The sequence below is a fragment of the Parasteatoda tepidariorum genome, chromosome 1 (assembly GCF_043381705.1).
Source record: "Parasteatoda tepidariorum isolate YZ-2023 chromosome 1, CAS_Ptep_4.0, whole genome shotgun sequence".
NCBI classification, from domain to species: domain Eukaryota; kingdom Metazoa; phylum Arthropoda; class Arachnida; order Araneae; family Theridiidae; genus Parasteatoda; species Parasteatoda tepidariorum.
The window spans coordinates 7,216,789-7,239,235 of NC_092204.1; the positions used below are offsets into that span (position 1 = coordinate 7,216,789).

The following is a 22,447-nucleotide window of genomic DNA, read 5'->3' on the forward strand; positions in this document are numbered from 1 at the left end:
TTAGAAATATGTTTAATGTAATTTTCAGTTACATACAATTTCCTACCTTAAAAGATTTTAATTTATATGGAAATAAGGACAGAAACTATCCTACTTCCTTCTTCTATGGCTCTCCACACGCTAAGTGTTGCCATAGGAAGAGAGTTCTGCTCTACGCCACTTGTAGCCCATTTCGATCACCAATAGATAGTTTAAATGCACGGCATCTTCTATGATACATTTAACTGTATGGAACACATCAGATTTTTCAGTGAAACTAATAATGTTTATATACATTGGAATTCAAAAAAAAGAGGAAATTTTCTGTAAAACTTTAATAATATAAATTTAATTACAACAGAATAGATGTATTTGTTTTCACACAGTAACAGAATAGGTGGTTTAAGCTACTGGATTTCCATGCCACTGCACCTATAAAAACCCACATCAGGGTGTGTGGCCTACGGAAGGAGTTCGCCGGACGGTCTCCCTTCTTTTCTCTCTCCAATGTGGAGGGAGCGTTTTGTCAGCAATCAATAATGTCCGATTTCACTTGAGACCGTTGAGGGGGTCGACGTGGAAAACCTGCACAGTAAAAGGAGGCAAGAATTATATATATTTTTATTTAACCTTTCATCTAATGAAAGAAATCTGTTTTAAAGATTTGAAATGGTTTAAAAGTAACTATGTAAAAATTATTTTACCTCAGGCTGTTATAGAACTATAGTTATCATGAACTTGTTTTCTTTCTACGGCTTTAACACTACAAAGACTAAAATACCTATATTGCCCAAAAGCAGTCGAAATGACTGAATTGTAAAAGAATAACTAAAGTGTAAAGAAATTTTATAATTAATTTTTAATATTATTTACAGTTATATAACAAGCTATTAGTAAATATTAACAATAAAAAAAATTATATGTTGTACAAGAAGTCACAAATTTTTTAAAAAATTGCGTCGTTATTGTTTTTCTAATTGAAATTAAAAAGCAGGTCAAAATGACTTCCTTGGGCAATCTAGTGTTAATCTGTCAACTGCAAGATGTTTGAAAAAGGTTATAATCCCAGCAATGGATGGTTGATACAAATTCCGCACCGATCACATTGCTAACAAATAATATCCTCAGTAGTAGACAGATCATGGGTTAGAGTCCCCTCACCATCAGGCTAATCGGGGGAGGTTCTCGTGGTTTCCCTCCCCATTTAACGCAAAATGCGGGTAAGTTCCATCAGAAAGTCCTCCATTAAGGTAGATTTCTCCCAATACTTGATCCAGGAGTTCCCTTGTTTTCTGGATTGGGTTCAAAATTACAAGGCTAAGGAGTTGAACGTTAGTAGTCGGAAACTCAAAAAATTGGGTCGGCTGTTCAACGACGGTTATAAAATAAAATATTAGGGATCACTACAACTTGGTATGGTTTTAATGTGGATTTCATTCTTGGTTGATAACAGTCCTCAAAGGTGTATCTGTTACCAAAGTAAGTCATTCCCGTCTGTTCATGAATGGCAAGATATTTTTTATCACCCAACCAGCTCTCTTTGGCTCACTTACAGCCAATACCTCTCAGAGAAGAAGGCCTCACAACCTTCAGCGACATCTGTCTTAGGATAAAGAATATCTGTTACTATGCTTTATTTCATGTAGAGATAAACTTTAATTTATTTTTATTAAATTTGTTCGATGAACTTTCTTCAGCAATTGATTAGAATGAAAAACTTGTCTTCCTATTTTTATTTTTACTGTATAAATTTAGCAAATTAGTATAATATAACTTATTTAAATCTTAAATTAGAAATTAAAAAATTCACTTAATTTTGATCAAATTTAAATAAAGTCATTTTTAATTATATATTAATCATAACATACATTCTTAAATGGTATTTTTTTTATTCCAGTCAAACCCTGCATTTTCAAATTCATAAATATATATATAAAAGGATTTAGCTCAAAATATATTTGTATTAAATTAACATTTTTGGGTAATTTAATTAAAATTGTAAACATTTTGATCGCTGATATTTTTGTTTTAAATTAAGGAAATTACAAAAGGTAACGAGAAAATAAAATAAAAAATACAATATTGGTATTTAATATTTTCATCAAAGAATAATTTAATCATCTTGTTTATATTTCTAATGTTCATAATAAATACAAGAGAAATGAATTTTTTTTATTATTTTAAGTTCAGTATTTTAAAAATAGCACTAAATATTTTGATATTTTTTTAAATACGATAAATATGTTTGTTTTCTAATGTTCAAAATAAATACAAAAGAAATGAATTAGTGTTAATTTTTTATAAATACTATATATATTTTTTTAAATAAAGCACTAAATATTTTGCAGTTTTTTAAATATTTTTTAATGTACCTAGTTAAGACATAATTAGCTTACATTGAATTCATAACTATAAGGTTTTTATTTTAATCTTTTATTTTAATGCTTGTAAAGAATTTTTTCTTTTTTTTTTGTTGTTAAAAATAATAATCATGAAAACTTTTTAAACTTAATAATACACAAAAAGTATAGAAAGAAATAATAACATAGCAAGTACAATTACTTAAACCAATAAGTAATGCAGTGACCTTTTATTCATCTATTTATTTTACTTTTAAGTAAAGGGTGTTTAGCAGAGAGCTGACTGACAGAGGAAATAAACTAATGATATGTCTATTGTGGAAGTTGAAAAAATTTTGTGCAGAAATTTTGGAATTTAGTTACAACTGTTACCAACAGATGGCACTGTAGTGAGTTCTTGAAAAAGATACCAATGCTGTAGGACTATAACCTTTAATATTCCATGACTAAAAAAACAATGTTCAACAGAAAACAGGTTTTAAACCTCTAATCCGATACAACCTTCTTTCAGGTTTTGATACTAGAACTGATCACTTTGGTAATCAGTAGTAATGCCATCTGTTGGCAACTTTTTGTAACTAAATTCCAAAATTTCTACAGCTCTTACAATAAACACACCGTTTGTTTCAGAGGTTATTAATGAAAAATTAGTGATTAAACTCTTTTGAATAGCAAAAACATTTTAAATAAAATAACTATATTTCCTGAATTATACAGTGTTGTAAGAAAGTAAGAGAATTTGCAGACTTGGTCGATTATCTCTAGAACTACTGGACTGATTTTAATGAAATTTGATATGTACCTACCTACATTGATACAATACAAAACAAATAACCATTCAACAATTGTAATACGCATGCATGATCGCGCGTAATACTCGTTGGAGTCGGAAGGTATGGAACAGCGGTTGCAGAATTAAAAAAAAAAATGGGTTAATAGGGGTAAGGTACCCTCTTACAGACATACAGGCCTTGCAGTGTAATTTCATACTTGAAATGAGGCAGTTTATGTTTTCCTGTCGTAATTGGCCTGGATTGTCCTATGGCTTCCTACTCCAACGAGTTTTACGCACGATCGCGTGTGTGTATTACAATTGTTGAATGGTTATTTGTTTTGTATTGTATCAATGTATGTATGTATCAAATTTCATTAAAATCGGTCCAGTAGTTCTAGAGATAATCGATCAAGTCTGCAAATCCTCTTAATTTCCTACATCAGTATAATTCAATTACTTAACTGCAAAAAATTCCATTGCACACAGGCGACATAAAAACCTGTCAAGTTACAGCTGCTGCTAAGAACTGGTTTTGGGCTTTTTTAATCTTGGGAATATTGATTCTACCTCACAAATGATGCTCTTACTTCAAAATGACAGTCATCACCTGCACTATCTACTTGCATGGGTCATTTCGGACACAAGTTCTACGGCAAAAAGTATTTCTTTCGTACCCCTATTTAAAATTTTGCCAGATACTTTCTTAGCATCCTGTGTTACTATACCAAATGGCTCCTTACCTCGGCCTATTTTTTCTCTGTCACACTCCACTTCGCTCGTCTGTTCGCCACGAAGAGCAACAGTGTCAGCTCTGCTGAAAGTATAAATAGTTCCTTCACTGTCACTCTCGTCGCTTGAAAGCCTGCAAAAACATCTACATTTAACAACCTTACAACACATCTTCACAATATGTAACGCAAATAAATCATTGAAGAGCATCAAATCATTGACCAAAAGGTCAGCAAACAAATTGAAGTTAAGTTGCTGTCAACAAGAAAAATAAGAGATTCTATTAATTTATGTCATTTGTAATAATCAGTTTTGTGAAATAATCACACTCCTATAATCATTAAAATTTTATTTTAAGCGTGTTATTTGTTTTGATAAATACAGGGTTGCCACAGAAAAAAATTAGCAAAATAGTTGCTTTTAGTAGCCTAAAGCATGAAAATAGTTGCCTAAATAAGAACAAAAATATGACTAAAATTTTATTAAATGGCTTAATTGTCATATATGATGATCCCATTTAGTCCAAGTTGGTGACAAATATGATAATTTTTATGTAAACGTAAGTGTTCTAGCACTAAATTTTTATATCAAAAAATTAGTATGTTTGCAGAAAATAAAATACTTTTAATTACTAGAATTGCTTCAAAAAAATATTTTTTTCATTAAATAAAAACAAATTTTTCTAAAAAAATTTCAGTTTAACCAATAATTAATTTAACACACATATACATATATATTGTGAAAAGTGATTATTCAAATTCAAAATTCCCGCATCGTAATATCATATTAAAAATTAGGTTTTTAAAATCATGCAGAATTTCGTAGCAATAACCGTTGAGAAGGGGACCGAGAAACAAAATAGACTAACAATGGAATCTGTGCGAATTGAGCACATTAAAAAGTGAGGTCACAAATTTGCAATTCAACATTTTTTACTTTTTAAGAAAAGAAAAAAAAAACTTATTGTGTTCAGAAGCCGCAGGTTGTAAACCCAATTTAGGCTAAAAAAAACATATCTAGAAGCACAGAAAAGTCACCCAATAGTCTATTTTTCCTAAAAATAGTTGCTTTTTTAGCCTTTTAAGGCAAAAAAAAAGATAAGTTGCCTTAGTCGTCTCGGGTCGAAAATAGTCGCATTTTAGTCACCTGTGGCAACCCTGTAAAATATAATTTTCATTTTTTTTAGACTTTTTACATTTTTTAACTTAAAATTTCATATTACCTTGCAAGGGAATGATGTCGTAAATAATTATTGGTATGTTAAAAGTTTCTTTTGTATTAATAGAATATCTTCTGCTTGTTAAAAATATAAATAATAATGTTTATATCAATACTCAATTGCAATTTTTTAGGTTTTTGACACAGGATTTTCGATGCAACAGTTTTGTCCTTGGTAAAAACCATCATAAATGATACTTGTCAAACATTTTCTAACTTTGGAGCCACAACACAATTTACATTACTTCATCACCTTCAAGGAAACATAACCAAAATAATGATTTAATCATGCATTTATTGATAAAAAAAAATTCATTTAACACGTGTTTTATACAAACAGGCTAGCGAGATAAATTTTGAAGTGCAAATGAGTTTTTTTTAGTAATTTTGTTTTATTTTATATAACTAATTTTTTTATAATTGATTTTATATAAAAATGAAATAGGCTTTAAACTTATTCAAGTTGTAGATTTAACAGGGTGCGTAGCCAAATCTTTGAATCAAAAATAAGCACTTTTTAAAAACTTTTCAAGCACTTTACAAAAATTTTCAAGCACTCAAAAAATTCATATTCGCTCAATAATATTATTGAAAAATAACGAGTTTTAGCGTTAAAAAAAAACCCAAAAGAAACGGACGTAAATCAAAACAATCAGTACTTTCCCACATCACCGAGTGAATTCAACTTGACCCTGAACTCAGAACAAAAGTACCCTTACCCCCTACGTCTAAAAAGTGTTAGAAGTAAAATAAAATAAACAAGAATAAAATTAAATTAAATTAAAAAGAAAAACATTTCATAAGGATCTGATATTCTCTATCCGAATTGGAGCACTCGGGTTTCGGTTTTAAGTGTACGCGCATGCGCAAGTCATAATGTGTGGGTACGACATGAAGTCCGCGTGAAGGATTACGTAGCAAACACCCCATTTTACGTGAAATGCATGGGATTCACCAGATATCACTGAAGAAAAAAAAATTATTTGTGGAAAAAAAGCACTTTTTAAAAACACCAGCTGAAAAAAGCACCTTTAAAAGCTTTTAAAAACGAAATCCCCAAAAAAGCACCTTTAAGTACTTTTTACAAACGCTACGCACCCTGTTTAAGTGAGTTTAAAAACTTCTCCTCAAATCCAATAGTAAGCTTACTAGAAGTAAATTACGACTTTTATCAGAATGTTTTAGTGAAATAAAAATTATAAAGCATGTAGAGAGATCATCATCATAGTTGGCCAGACAGCCCAATGTGGGCCAATGCCTTCGCCTGAAGATTTCTCCATAACGACTTCGGATTTATCTTTGATGAAGAGAGATAATGATGGCAATAAACAGTCTGATACTGTCTATAACCTTCCTAACATTATATTCTTCATTGACTGATGCATGTGTTAGTGTATTGTATATTAAATAGTGTTAAAATTTTTTAAAGATGTTTAAAAGTAAAACTTTTCTTTAATATAAATAATCAAAAGGAACATATAGACTAGTAGTTTGTCTGAAAAGTGAACCTTGTAATGTGCCTAAATCAAGATCTGTGGTTTTATGAACGAAAAGTTGGTTTGATTATCAGACATGAGACTACAAAAAAAATCAAAAAGTCCAATCAACACAAATCATGAAAATATAAATAAATAAAAAAGTGTGTGAAACTTTTTTGTACAAAAAGAAAACATTTCAATTATTTACATACTTATTTAGAATTAATTGGATGTGTACATTGGCAGTCCAACAACAAACTGTTAAGATTTATACATAAAGGATGATTAAAGAGAATATAATAAAATAACACAACAAAATAATGCAGCAAAATAATAAGAGAATATAATAAAATAAAACACCAAAATAATACAGAAAATGTAAAATAATAAGAGAATACAATAAAATAAAACAACAAAATAATGTAGAAAATAATAAAAAAAACATTTCAATTATTTACACACTTATTTAGAATTAATTGGATAAGTACATTGACAGTCCAACAAACTGTTAAGCTTCATACATAAATCATTATTAAACAGAATATAATAAAATAAAACAACAAAATAATGCCTTAATATACATTAATTATTCCTCTAAAGTTTAGAAAGTTTGAAATTTTGCCTAATGTAGGAAGAGTCTCATGCCTGGATTATGTTGAATATTTCTGAATTCACTAAAATTTACCGTAAAATAAATATTTTGTGTAATTAAATTTTAAGAACTTTCAATCATCTCTTAAACTTGTTGATTTTTGAAACTTTATTAGAAGAATTATAGGTTTAGAAATTATAAGACAATCAATAAAAATTCTGAAAGTTCTAGGGAAGTTATTTTCTCCAGAACAAAAGGAAGGTCCTAATGTAGGAAGTCTCATGCCTGGATTACATTGAATATTTCTAAATTGACTAAAATTTACATTCAAATAAATATTTTGGGTAATTATACTTAAAATTTTTTCAATCATCTTTGAAACTTGTTGATTTTTTAAACTTTATTAGCCTTGTAGGTTTAGAAATTATAAGACAATAAATAAAAATTCTGAAAGTTCTTTTGTTCTAGGGAAGTTATTTTCTTCAGAACAAAAGGAAGGTCCTAATGTAGGAAGAGTCTCATGCCTGGATTACGTTGAATATTTCTAAATTGACTAAAATTTNTTATAGATATTGCCCCATTTTTGGAAGTTATTTTCTCCAGAACAGGAGAAATTTTTTAATTTGGTTATGTTTGAAACATAAACATATAAATTAAAAAAGGGGGAACATAGATATTTCAAATTCAGCGGGGAAAATTACGCCTAAAAATATGACACTTTGCATGTTGAAACATTATTTTGGTTACAGTTAGATAAATACTATACGGAATTGAAATTCGGTATGTAGACACACAAATCTTTATTTTGCTTACTGCAATAACATACTTTAAAAATAAATAATTCTATTACAAAATCAAATTACATTGGAGACAATGTACACAGCTTTTACTTTTACACACATTCCTTTTATTTAGATCTTCAATTTACTTAAACAACAATCAATAACACACAAATTGTCAATATAGGTCAGGAATATGAAACTTAATCGGAAAAAACGTTCAAATTTTTTTCTTTATTTAATTTTATTTACTATTTAGATAAAATAAAATTAAAATTTGGTCAATGAAATTATTACAGAGTTTGCCTTATTCAAAAGAGAAGAATTCTAATGGAAACCACGAGTGTTTCAGAGAGTGCATAATATTAAGAAGGTATAAAGGTGGGAAATTTTTCATGGCAAGTTCTAATTGGAGTTTTCAAGTTCAGAGAAAAGGGAGTTCTGGAAAATCTAGAGTAAATAATAAAGTTTCAAATTCTGGCAACAAAAAAAATATGTATTCAAAATACAGTATACTCTCAATATCTCAAAAAAAAAAAAAACCCATGACATTATATATTTTCCTAATGTTAATTATAATTCCTGTGTCAAAGAGTTTCTTTTTAAAATCTTGTTATGTCAAATTTTTTTTTCAAAATAGAAAAAGATTTTTTTTGTTGGAAAAATCACAATGTAAATTTATTGTACGCCAATTCTTTTCGATTTAATACACAATTATTTTTGTCTTACTTTTAAAAATAAAATTATCATTGTTGTATTTAGACTTATAATCAACTATCAATACAAATATATTTTAGGATATATATTTCTAGTTTTTAGAACACATTTAGTTCTGAACTTGTTATCTCGAAATTTTTTTAGCGTCTCTTCAACTTTGAGATAGGGAGAGTATACTAAAAATGCAAACAAATTACAGCAAGCCAACTTCAAGATTATGTCTGTTGGGACCATAATTTGTTTGCATTTTGATATTTTGAATGCATTTCTTCTTGCAGAACTTCATGATTTACCACTTTTCTCTCAACATTGTATGTAAGTGAAAGAATTTTCCACACAGTATAACGTGGAAAGTATGATTCACGATTCATTATTTTCAGTTCACTCTCTTGCTGTAAGAATGTTCATATTTCTGACCTATACCTGAAAATCACTTTGAAATGAATTAAAATAAAAACTTTTACCAGTGGCTCTCAAAATATAGAATTAATGAATGAATTGAGGGGGGCATACTTCTTAATCATTTCTGAAATCCCACATCCACGGACTCTTTGGCAAGGCTTAAGACAGCGATCCTCAACAATCTGTCTCGTCTAACAAAACTTAAAAATCCAAGGACTTTTCCTAAACATTATTCTGCAAAGGTAGTGTTTTTTTCTTAGCACGAGGTGGATTTATTGTGCGGTTTTCAGGAGAACTCCTCGAGACACAAGTCTCGCGCTGTGGCGGGTACCATGGTTACGAGGGAAAGTCACTTCGAATAGGGGTGTGGGGTGAATAGTTTTGTCTTGCTCTTTGCATGGGTCAGCCTGAGTAAACCAATTGATATCTCCATTTCACCCCCATTAGAAATGTGCTCTCGCTTGTTACCATACCAGCAAACAGCACCAGACTTTTAGTCTGGAGGAGTTCTCCTCAAAGCCGCACTTATGGATGGTTGACTGAATATAAACAATAACAAGCTTCCTAAAGCTGGAAAAAAATTAGAAAACTTCCGGTGTATCCCTCCGCTTATGTTATGATTACAAGGCAATGCGTGAACAGGCTTAATATTCTGAGGAGTTTTATTATTGTGATTTGTTAAGTTTACGCGTAATTCTACCATTCAAAAGTTTTCCGCAATTTATAAATTCAAACAGGTCGTAAGCTTAAAACAAAATTAAGAAAATTAATAAAACAATATATATAAAATGTAAGGAAAATGAAAATTCTGCTATCCTAGTTATTTTTAACATTCTGACATTTAGAATATTTTTGTGATGAAAAGAAGAAAAATTTTGAAGATTCAAGCACACTTATAATCCCTATTAACATAAATTAGAAGATAATCCTCAATAAATCATTAACAGAGATTTCATGTACAGAAATTGTATGGTTTTTAGCATTTAAAAAGAACACAATCACCTAAAGAAGTCAGTTCTCTCTTTATAGCTTTGCTCTATGCACGATTTGATTTTACGATAATCGGAACTAAATAATTTTATATATACAGTGCACTCCCGATTATCCGGGTTAATCACCGGGACAGGTCACACGGACAATCAAAATACACGGATAATCCGAAAACTTCTTTTATTGAAGAAAAATCCGCAGTAATGTCACTGTAATCAAATCCTTCCATATAATCTAATAAAATTTCCACAGAGCAGCAGAATGAGTGACATGATGAACATGAAGTGACATAAATGAATGAAATACAATTTCATTCATTTACTACATCTTCTGCATCAGTTACTATCATCACTATTTAATTTAACAACACAATGATGTCTTCATCAGTCAAATACTGGAAGCCTGCCTCACATGCATCACTATGAAACCAATCTTTTAAATTTTCTTCATCAAGAATTTCGAATCCTTAGATTTCTTTTGCTAGTTCGAGAATACTGTTATCATATTTTTCTTGAACATCTGAAGAGGATTGTTCATCAAGTGGTATGATCTTTCTCCAAGATCGTGATAACGTAGACGATCATGCTGCTGATATTCCATATACTGCAATCCAATAACGAATATTGCTTCTAAAAATTTGGTAGTGTTATAACTTCATGAATCAAATATTTTTAATCTTGAAAACGTTTCTCTTTATATTTGTGTGACTCCGGAATGAGCACGGATATTCCGTAAACCGGATAATCCGTGTACGGATAATCGAGAGTGTACTGTATTAAAAGGTGATCATTTCAAATCCAGCTAATTAAAGGTTGAGAGCATGAAAATGATTTATATTACAAAAAACTCATATTGGTAATAAAAAGTTTAAATGGAAACGTAAAATAAGCTCTTTTAAAAAAGAATAGAAATGTATTCAATTTATGGAGGATTGTTAAAAATTTTTTTTTAATGGGTATAAGACATATTAAATCTTGAGGCGGTATCTGCTGAATATTTAATTATTCATTCATTCATAATGGGCATTTAATGATTGTGATAATATATAAAAATGATTATATAAAAACTTTAAATATATATAAGGTTATGAAATGGTTAAAATAGTTTAAATTATTAGAGTGGAGGGAAAAAAAAGAGAGAAAAATGTTTGAGAACCACTGTCTTAAGAAGATTAAGAAGTATTAGGGGGATGTATTTCCTTTTACTTACAATAGGTGGCGACACTTAGGGTCAAACCCTGCAGATGATGAGGCACAATAGGTGAGAAGAAGCAAAGTTCCTTTAGTCAGTGCTTGGTCACTATAGTAACCAAATCACTGAGAAACTCATAATAACAGATGCACTAATTGATTGCTATTTATCCCTCTTCTGATGTTGCCTGGAAGAAGATTCAGGATTCAATTTTACCTTCAAAACAGTCATTTATAGATATTGCCCCATTTTTTCTCGGCATTTAATTTACACTATTTTTTTTTAATTTTATGATTCACTTTTGATACTAGATAAGGTCTTCCAACGGAATATATAAATAACTCAAAACTAGAGCAAATGCATTCGACAAAACTTTCCAACAATCTCTTTTTTTTTTTTCTTCAGGGAAGGGGTTAATGAAATAACCATTACAAATTTATAACTTAGACAAGATAGTCTGTTAATAAGATTAAAATTTTGTGTGGGTATTGAGCGTTGTTAGAAGATGGGGATACAAAAAGTTTTTATTCCGTGTAATAATGATGCAGCAGATGACTTTTGTGTTTTTTCAAATTAGGCAATTGTATAGTCATACCTAGATGTTACTCTGTGAGGCTTTAAGGCAACAACCACTAAGGCTAGATCAACAGACCACAATCAATTCATCATTTGCTAATTCTGCTAGCTAAAAGCAATAAATTGATTAATTGATGTAGAGTTTGGATAGAGAATTTTTTTAAGAATAAAATTGAAAAAATTCTAGGTAGGTAGGTACTTTATTTACGTCGCACTAGAGCTGCGCAATGGGCTATTTCGCGACGGTCCGGGAAACATCTGCTGCAGAGGGGATGGCTCCCCTTCTTAAATAGCCCAACTACCTGCGCAAAGTTGAGCAGTTTAACGAAGACTGATACTGCATACCCTCGGTTTCTACCCAGACTGATTGAAGTGGTCACCCCCGTTTACTGACCGCAACCAGTGAGGCTTGACTTTAGTGTTCTACTGGGTATCATGTCTTTACGATCAGTCCACTTCGGAATGAAGAAATTCTACTGTTTTGGAAAGTTATTTGGGGAGAGGGGAATAATATTATACACATGCTTGTTCATCTGTTGGTGAAAATTTTAGTTACCTCTGCCCCTTTTAGGCAGAACTTTGGATATGTTATAGCTGCCACTTTAAACGATTTTTTGCTGGAGATTTTTCATAGTGGTAGCAGAGTAAAATCATTAAAGTTGTTAGTAATCTCATACATTTTGTCAGGCGTTGACACAAATAACTCATAATTTTCAGGGTATGTAATTTAAATTATTTATGTTGTGCTGGTAAAAATAATTATAAATCAAAAATTTCAAATCCAGAGATAAAGTAAAAAATTGGCTACCACTAGAAAATATCGTTTGTAAAATTTGACATGCATGGCGTGTTATTCATGACGATTCAAAATAAGTTACATTACACTTAATAGCAACCTTATCTGGTTTCAATAATTACAATACACTTAATAGCAATCTTATCTGGTTTCAATAATAAGGCAAACAGGAAATATTGTTAATTCATCCCATTTCTATTACTGGACGATTCGGTTTGTAAAAAAATTAAAATGGGGCAACAATTTAAAGGAATGCTTTTTTTCCATATATGAAATATACTTGAATGTTTCCTTTTGAACTGGATTTTTATTCATCACAGAATTTTTCCCCTAACAGTCTCTTCTTTAAAGATTATCCTTACTTTTGTATTTTTAAAATGATTTAAGGAAGAACAACTGAATGTGACTGTCCAATCAGATAGGCAGTGAGATTCTTTGATTTGCTAATTGAGTTATTCAAATTCTGTTGGAATATAACCTTATTCATACACTATTAATAGTGCTGTCATCACGTTTCGGTCATTAGGTTAAGATTACAACTCAAGTTTATTTCAAACACTTTAAAAATGGTTACTCAAATAAATAACCATCATGCTGTTTGTTTTAATCATTATTTCTTAATTTTTTATCGATTTCTAAAATTTGAATGATACAAATAAAAAAATTTTTTCTTGAGTCTTTTTTTTCTTCTACAATTTGTACGAAAATTAAGGGAAAAAAAAACTTTATTATTGTTGCATCAGTCACCAGACACATTCCCTTAATAACTTTTGATGTGAAAAAAGCATTTGAAAATATATTAATGAGTTATAAGTTTGTAACGATTACATTAGGAACTTTCCAGTTTTAAATTTGATCTACAACTTGCTTCAGACTTTCTTTAGGAAATCACTCTTTAAAGTAAAAGTAAATCAACAATGTTTACATTAAAACTCTTGAATGCTATAAGCAGCCACATTAAGATCTGAAAAAATTCATTGTATTTTATTATTTTTCTACATTTAAAAATTGGTCCATAGTTAAATCTCAACTTTACTTTAATAAAAACATGCATTTAACAGTACTAGCACAAAAAGTTATTTTCATTATGAGAACAGTTTCGACTAGGTCATACACAAAAAAAGTTTCGCAGAGAAAAAAATGCATCATAAAAAAAATAAGGGTCTGTTAGAATAAATTTAGAATAATGTTCGAATTTCGACTTCCTGTACAGTTTATATAGAGAGAGCCTCAATGTTTCATTTTAAAAAAACTGGGCGAAAAAGCTTGCTTTGATATGACGTAAGCAACCAGTTAGGCTTACCACACCACACTATTGGACTAAACACGTGCTACCTATTCGTAGAAGACAGCTGGGGGAAAAGCTATTCTTTTACATAGATTGCAACGAGAACAGGATTTGCATGGTACTAGTGCCTTTTCTTCCATCTCAATTAAGGAATGAAGCGGCAGACGCTTCTTTTCTCCCATGGCGCTTCGGGATTACGGCATGCTCTCAGCCAGGTATGGGGAGGAAAAGTGGTTTTTTCACAAACTGGGTGGAAAGCGAATTCTTCTACTACATCATAGTAGCAATCTGAGGGACAGTTCCATAGAAAGTCAAAAAGCGTAATTAACCCAAGATTAATCGTTTTTTACGGGGATACAAAAACAAAATTTTAAGAAGTTGATGGGAGAATCTTAGAATTTGCTTTTTTAAAAGTATTTTGTGAAACTAAGTTTTTCCTAAAGTTGAATTTGTGAAGGTAGTGCTAAACAGCAGTAAATTTGCCCTGGACAGGCAGCTGTATATATATCAGTGTAATATTTTATATTTACTATTTTTATATATTACTGGATAGTAATATTTATTTTACATACATTCTTTTTTTTCTAATGGGCATTGTAAGAAAGCAAAAGTTATTAAGGGTTGAACAGGCAACTGCACAAGCTTGAAAAGGTGATTTATTTCTTAATTATGGAGATGACATAAATATATGAATTATTTTTTTAAAAAAGGGGGCATGTTTTGATCGGAAAACAAATGAAGAAATTACCCTTTCTTGATGCCTTTTGAGGAGGCGGATGATTTCTTGGAATTCGATTGGGTTCGACCCTTCTGCCCTCCCCATGAGGATCTGCTTCTGTCTCTGGGGAGGGCTCCAAAGCCAGACGGTATGATCCTTGCACTGTGGGGAGTGTTCACAGGAGTGGCCTCATCCGAAGCACTACTACTCGTATCAGTGTTTTGGCCGGCTTAAAAACACAAATATTTCAACAATTGAAAGAGGAAAATACATCAATGAAATTAGCCTAAATTTAAACATTGAAGAGTAAAAAAGCGAAGTTTGTTGATTTAAATTGAATGAAATTTTTTTTTATGGATCACCTTTTTTTTTTTTTTTTTTTTAAATTTGATCCTTCCCAGATAGCAAAATAAAATTTATTTTAGCTCAGCAAAAACCTTTTAATGTAAACCTAAAAAGTTATGTTATGCGGTTTACGCGTAAACGGTCTAACCTTAAAACGAGACCTGTGACTATCTGCTCTAATCTACACACATTACCCTAATCCAAAACTTTGGAAAACAACCTTATATATAAAAACCTTTAAGTTGACTTAGGGTTTTCAAGAGTGAAAAAATCTTTTAATAAGGCTATTCTCAAGGTGATAATAATCTTAGATCCAGGTAATTATAAGGTTTCTTTTCGCAAGGTCTTGCATGCTCAGCTAAAATCCACCTTGTCTTGATATTTTAATGGAGAATGCAATTTGATCCTATCGCTAGTGTGACGTCATCTAAAACGTCACTATGGACCTAAGTGACAAAATTTTTTTTAAAAGTTTAAAAAAATTTTTTTTAAATCCTTTTAGGATGAAAGGTTTGAAACTGCAAAGTTTTTGCTTTATTGAAAAAAGGTTTTTAGTACAAACGATTCCGTGAGATTTCCATTCATTTTCAACAAATTTGAATACTTGATCCAGGAGTTCCTTTGTTCTCTGGATTGGGTTAAAAATAACAAGGTTACGGAGTTGAACACTAGTGGTCGTAAAACCAAAATATTGGGCTGACTGTTTGACGACGGTTATAATTTCGAGACTAATGGCATAATTGTGGCATTGTGGTCAGCACTGGGCACAGACCACCTTTACTTCTCAGATAAGCTGGTACCCATCAATCTGAAGCAAGATGGGCTTCAAGAAACCACAGAAGATCAAAGCCCAGTTCTCCACAATGACAGTTCAGTGAGCGCGTAGCCAAATCTTTCAACAAAAAATAAGCATCAAGTACTTTTTAAGCACTAAGAAAATGCAAAATAATTTTCAAAGACTTTACATAATAATGATAAAATAACTAGTTTCTAACAAAGAACTCTTTTCTTAACTATATTAGCCACCATTAAAAGATGGAGAGATTTTTCGTTTTGGTGTCAAAGGATTTTTTTTCTTCCAATGCCCACCTGGAGAATGACTTACGTCATACAGGCATCTGAAGGGCAGACTTGTTGGCCACTCTTTCAAGGGCACTATGCTAGATGGGCCAACGTTGTTCCCCCCACAGTAAAGACAGATAGTACAGAGAAGGAAAGAACATCCATGCCTTGCCCGGGATTCGAACCCAGAACTTTTCTGATGCAAGGGCAGTTCCCTAACTCCTACACAAGCTGGTTGGCTTGGTTTTAAAGGATGAAAACGAAGACTGAAATTGAGAATATCTTGCAAAATGCAGCAGTATTGCACATGAAATTGCAAAAATCTCACCGCACTCAGCTCAATATACACAAATGAGGACCTGCAAGTATTTCACCAAACCTGCAAAATGATTGGCGCTTTCATACGCTAGGGACCGACAGTTGTGTTTGAATAAATTGTGAAAACGTTGAGTAGAACAATGCGAAATCCACGCTTTTTAATAATACGTTACGAAAATTTCATGTTCTAAAAGCGAAAATTAAGCACTTTTTTAAAAAACACTCAGTGAAAATAAGCACCTCTAAGCACTTTTGAAAAACGCTACACACCATGTTATTGTGCGATTTTATAAGGAGACTTACTTTGAGTTCCAGGCGTAAGGCACGCACCCTGTCTTCTCTCGTTGGGCTTCGGAGGTGTGCCACTAAACTGTCGGATGCCAGGGTCGGTAGCCTCTGACTCAGTGGTTGTGCGATTATTGCTGTTGTTGTCGTAGTGTAGAGGAGGAGGAGGGTGGCGACGAGCATACTCATAAGCTCGGAGGAGTTCCTCTTGATTAGAAGAACCTGAAGTAAGACTATGACTATTGGGCGCTGAAAGTAATGAAAAGGAGCTATAAACTAAAAGAACACAAGCTACATTGGAAATTTTACGCAGGCACCTTACTACACAAACTTATTAACGGAATTGTGATAATGCTTGTCCCACACTTAGCTTATAAATGATAAAATCAAAATTATGAAATAAAGAATAAAATAAAATAAAAATTAGTCATTTATCCTGTCTGATATTCATCTTTCTGCACTTAAAATCTGAGAAACAATCATTTCTTATTGATAAATTAAAAATAGAAATTTTTTTAAGTGAAAATTAATAGACTTGTCGGAATACTGCTTAATGTAACAAGGTGCACTGTTTCATGCCACATTTATGTAATATTGATCTTTAGCCTCAGGTTACAACTTCAAGCATCTTCTGTAGTAGCAGTATCGGTCATACATGTGTAACATGCGTAGAAGTTCATCAAAAATAAAATGATGTTAAGTGCATTGTCCTAGTAAGCCAAGTATAAGTTGTGATCAGTTCAGGATCGTTTTTGTGAAACTAGGTGACTATTTATTCTTTTTGTATATTCATTTAAAGCTTTCTTTTTGTTGTTGATTTAAAGGCCTATGTATAAATAAAAAATTTAAAAGAAGTTACCTTGGCTCTGATAGAGTTCTTCACTTGCTTTTCCACTTTTACTTGACGGTGGATCTAAACTGGCCTGAAAAAAATTTGTTTTAAATATTTTATTTTCTATCAGGTAATAAACAGGAGATAGTAATACAACAAGAAACTATTAGCAATCGCAACGCCTGAATACGCCCTCTAGCAGGGTGGATATTTTCAGGCTACTATTTATTAGGTTTTCATTTAGTTCTATCAGAATCATTGGCAGAGTCGGACACCATTTTCTGAACAGCAAATAAGAAGCAAAGTTTCCCCAAGGAAAAAGCAGAAGAACTTGAAAAAACTACCCAGAACATTGGTAAATCTTTCAGAAACAGAACACATCAAACATTTGAAGAATAATTTTTTAATAATTCTTACCTTTCTATTATCAACAACATAAATTCCAATTTCATGATTGCATGCTGTTACAGATGTGTGTATTACAGTTAAAAAATATTTTTTTGTCTTCAATTTATTACAAATTAAAGTGAAGTCAGCATTGCTTACTTCATTCCAATAAATAAATGTGATTTCAGAAAGTACGGAACTGCAGTTATAGAATATTCTTCTTCTTTTATAGAATAGTATATATTTCTGTATCTACATAATTCGGAAAACAGCAATAAAGAATCATTCGAATTACTTGAAATAGTATCATTTATGTTGATTATTAATAAATTTTTATCGTTTTCTTGGTAAGTATTTTTTAATTTTGAATGATTAATTTCAACCAGAATTCAGCTATTCTGTTTTTAAAGTTACATATTGAAATCTTACAATTATAAAATTTTATTGTGTGGTATTTCATCTTAAATTAATAAAGGGATAATCTATGTATATATTTTATTTGAGAATAAAATTTTAAAATGAAGAACATTTAATTTTGGAATTCTCTGGATTTATAAAGCAGGTAAATGTTATGATTTTTATAATAAAAAATTAACTTGTTAATAATTTGATGATAGCTTTCTACAGAATGGTTTTCTACGTCTGAATACAAACTTTAGGGTTAATAAAAAAAAACTATGAAAATCTTTTATTTCAATAAGAGGAATTTGTAAATTTTTATTTTTATTTCTTATTATCATAAGCAGTTTTTATTTTAATTTTTTTAGTCTATAAATAATGATTTTTTATTAAAACTTTAAATTTTTTGACAAAAACTGTTATAAAAAACTTTTTTTCAAAATTAAATAATATAACATGACGTGTTTCTGTATACTTTTTGCATATTTTAATGTTTGAAGTAATATGATTCAGAAAAGTATGGAATGTAAAGTTTAAAAAGAGCTTTCATACTAGATCATCAAATTTAGCAGGGCGATCACTCAAGCATTAGGTTTTAACTCTAATAAGAAGATAAGATAAATGTTTTTTTTTCTGTTAATTTACAAATATTTTTCCAATGTGTTTTGGATGTTCCTTCTTTAAAAAAAAGATTACAAAATTAACAAGTGTATTTCTTTAGGAATACTAATTGGTAACATAATCACCCTACGCAAAAAATATAAAATGTGTCTATTTGTCCTTATTCAATTAAATGTATATTTCTCAAAATTTTTGACTGCTTCCAAACGTTTTACATGCCCTGCATAATACAGCTTTATTTATGAAACAAAGTGTTTACCAATGAAAAACATTTATTATTGTCCTTCCTCGCAACATTAGGAATATGAAAAAACGTTCAATTGAGAAAAATTCAGTACTATTAAAATGGGTATGGCAAAAGAATATCTAAAAACATGGAAAATAACTGAAGTTTTTGATGATGTCAAAATAAAATACCCCAGAGATGCCATTCTATGAGTCATCGTACAGTTAAAATGACTGATTTTTCTATTTTAAAATAATAATGATAGGCTGAAAATATTCAACATGAAAGAGAAGCATTTAATAAAATGGTAAATTTACCTTTGTTAAATAAGGAGGTTCTCCATGGTGAACACTGAAAGTTTTGAACTCTTCTGTTTCACCTTCTTCACCAGGGGGAGGGGGAAGTTGAAAGGTTGCATAGGGTGCAATTTCATCTTCATACTCGGGAACAGAATGTGAAGCTGTGAGCAGAATGAAATTTTGTTCATTTTTGAGACAAATATACTAAGTTTGAAACATTTTAAGGTATAACAGACTCTCTGAAATGTGAACAATTTGTGCTCGGAAGCTTTCCCTCTTTTAGAATTTTGCAGATTTTAGATCCTAAATTTGTTTACTACAGAACTGTGCGTTTTTGATTTATAAGTTTATATCTTATCTGATGAAATTAAAGGGAAACTAATAAAAATTAAGAATACTTTATATGTGATAAATTTTTCAATTCTCATTTAAGTTAAATTTAAATACATCACAAATTGTAAAAGTGTTAAAAAATGCGAGTAAAAAAAAAAGAGTTTTTTATCAGTAAAAAAAAAATATGTTTCATTATGTATTTTTTAATAATAAAATTTAATTTTTATATAAATTTAAGATCTAAAAATTTGACGGCACAGCAATCCCTTTAACAATGTACTCATAAAATCTTTCATAACTTCTGATCTATTAGTTGTATTGACATGGGTGAGGATTTTTTCGATTCAGTATAAAAAAATACATCAAAGCAATATGTCACCCGGCTAGATAGCAAAGTGTAACTCACTCTTTTTTGTCCCCAGTAAGTCCTAGATTAGGACTGTAGCTCACCTCAGTTTCAACTTCAGACCTTTATATTCAGCCTAAATGATATTTTTTAAAACAATTTACAGCATTCTTACAAAAGTTTTTGTATGTGATGACTTAGGTATGGGTCTCAAATTTTATGGCCATATTATAAAAAGTTCAATTAGTAATAATTGGTCAATAAATTCTGATAGACATAAGTACCAAAGAATTGTTACATAACACGGTGGTGCAGGCATTAAAGTATTGGTACTTTTCTGAGACTTTTAGCATTGTAATTTTGAATATTTAGTTATAATAAAATATTATTTGGTGCAAACTTATTTTATGATGCTCAGAAGAATACTAAGCACTTTTCCTCAACATAAATGAGGTGCAATCACATGACATTATAAAAGAGCTTTGAAGAAGTTATAGAAACTAAAAGTGGTGATAGCAAATATTTTCAACCCGTGGACGAAGGATGTTCAGGGTGCACAGCCAAATCTTTCAACAAAAAATAAGCACCTTTTAAGTACTTTTTAAGCACTCAAAAAATATTTTTAAGCACTATATATGTTAACAAAATGCAAAATACTTTCAAAGACTTCACATGATCATGATAAAATAACTAGTTTCAGACAAAGAACTCTTTTCCTGATTATATTAGCCAACATAAAAAGAGTGAAAGGTTTTTCGGTTCAGAGGGTGGAAAATGAAGCCTCAGTTTGGGCATATCTTGCAAAATGCAGAGTTGCACATGAGGGAGCAAGAATATCACCAAACCCAGTTCAGTATTCCCACATGCGGACATGTAAAATGATTGGCGCTTGCATACGCTACAAGCCGGCATTACTCCGAAATGGATTGTGGTTGAATGAATTGAGAAAACGGTGAATTGAACAATGTGAAAAGCATGCTTTTGCATAATACGTGACAAAAATCGACATAGTAAAGAAAAAATATATAATTTCCGAAAAGGAAATACTAAGCACTTTTTAAAAACCTTTTATGAAAAAAGCACCTTTAAGGGCTTTTAAAAAGCGAAAATCAAAAATAAGCACCTTTAAGCTCTTTTTAAAAATGCTATGCACCATGATGATGTCAATAGAGATACTCACAATGGCTGGTAGAGGGACCTGCTGTTGTTGACTGCTGGCGTGACTGAGGAGGTGCTGATGTCGGAGCAACTACTTTCCTGACAGGGGATGAGAAGTATGAGGGGAGATCTCCACCCCTACTGTTGTGTTGTCTACTGGCTTCAGACGATCTTCCTGTTTTCTTATCCATGTGAGCCATCAGAGACGTTGTGGTTGACACATCTGCCCTCGCTTCTGAAAACAAATTTTGTTTTAACAGCAACCTTACCTTTTATAAATATACAGTAGAAAGTCACCTTATAAATGCTAGTATTAAATATATTGTGCATTAAAAATTTTGAAATGTTATGTATTTTGATGAATACGCCTCAACATTACGAACTCAACATTACTACACCTCAATTAAAACTAAATTTTCTTGAGTTGTGGTTTTCAAAAAAAGTATTAAAAATTAGGGGAACAATTTAATCTCTGAATGAAGTATATTATTGATTACCTACTATGCTTTCCTTTAAACATAAATTATGTATTCATTTTATTTAAAAAGAAACATATAATATTTCAAGGTTTTCTAAGAATTATAGCAATTTTTACAACACTTATATAAATTCGCTCTTATTGAAATGAAAAGTATTCTGTATAATTTCCCTTGAGAATTAATTATTTTTTTAAGAATGTATTTTATATACAAGTAAAATTTTTTGCACAACATCAGTGAAAATATTTTATAACCTTTGAATTAGTACGTAAAATGTTTATAAAGAAATTATTGAAATAAAACGAATGCAAAAAAAAAAAAAAAAAAAAAAAAAAAAAATCAAATCGCATGTTTACAACTAGTAATCAGAAAGAATAATTTATTTGTTTAATTTTTGGTATGTTCTGCTGACTTTCCTGACCCTTCCTCACAAGGGTCATTGTGCTAACGGTAGCAGGAGGTTAAGGGAAGAAAGAAATAGACATTTTATTCCCTCTAGAGGAGAGGGAGTTTCTTCAATCTTAGCTTTACTCATATCAAATACAGTACAGAACCCATTATCCGGAAATCAGAAAACCGGAAAACCAAAAAACCGGAACGAAATTCGATAAATTTTCCCACCAATTTTTAAACAAAAATTTTTTTTCCTCATAAGATTTTAGGATTTTTCTTTCTTTTTTGAAAGATGTTTACCTTACCATCATTTTGGAAATAATCATTAGTGTATTACTTCATCGTTTTTTCTTCTTTTTAAGATTATTTCCCAATA

The 22,447-nt window shown here is 30.7% G+C and overlaps 1 protein-coding gene across 1 annotated transcript in view; it reads right to left on the bottom strand.

Moving 5' to 3' along the window:
• Positions 1-299: 299 nt before the first annotated feature.
• Positions 300-22,447, bottom strand: part of LOC107446001 (cell adhesion molecule Dscam1) — a gene marked incomplete in the record, with an annotated part of 137,575 nt that continues 115,427 nt past the window's right edge. The window contains 6 exon segments of the mRNA XM_071184426.1: positions 300-564; positions 3,855-3,976; positions 14,619-14,817; positions 16,617-16,847; positions 17,458-17,521; positions 19,381-19,523. Coding sequence (XP_071040527.1) covers positions 506-564; positions 3,855-3,976; positions 14,619-14,817; positions 16,617-16,847; positions 17,458-17,521; positions 19,381-19,523 — 818 coding nt within the window.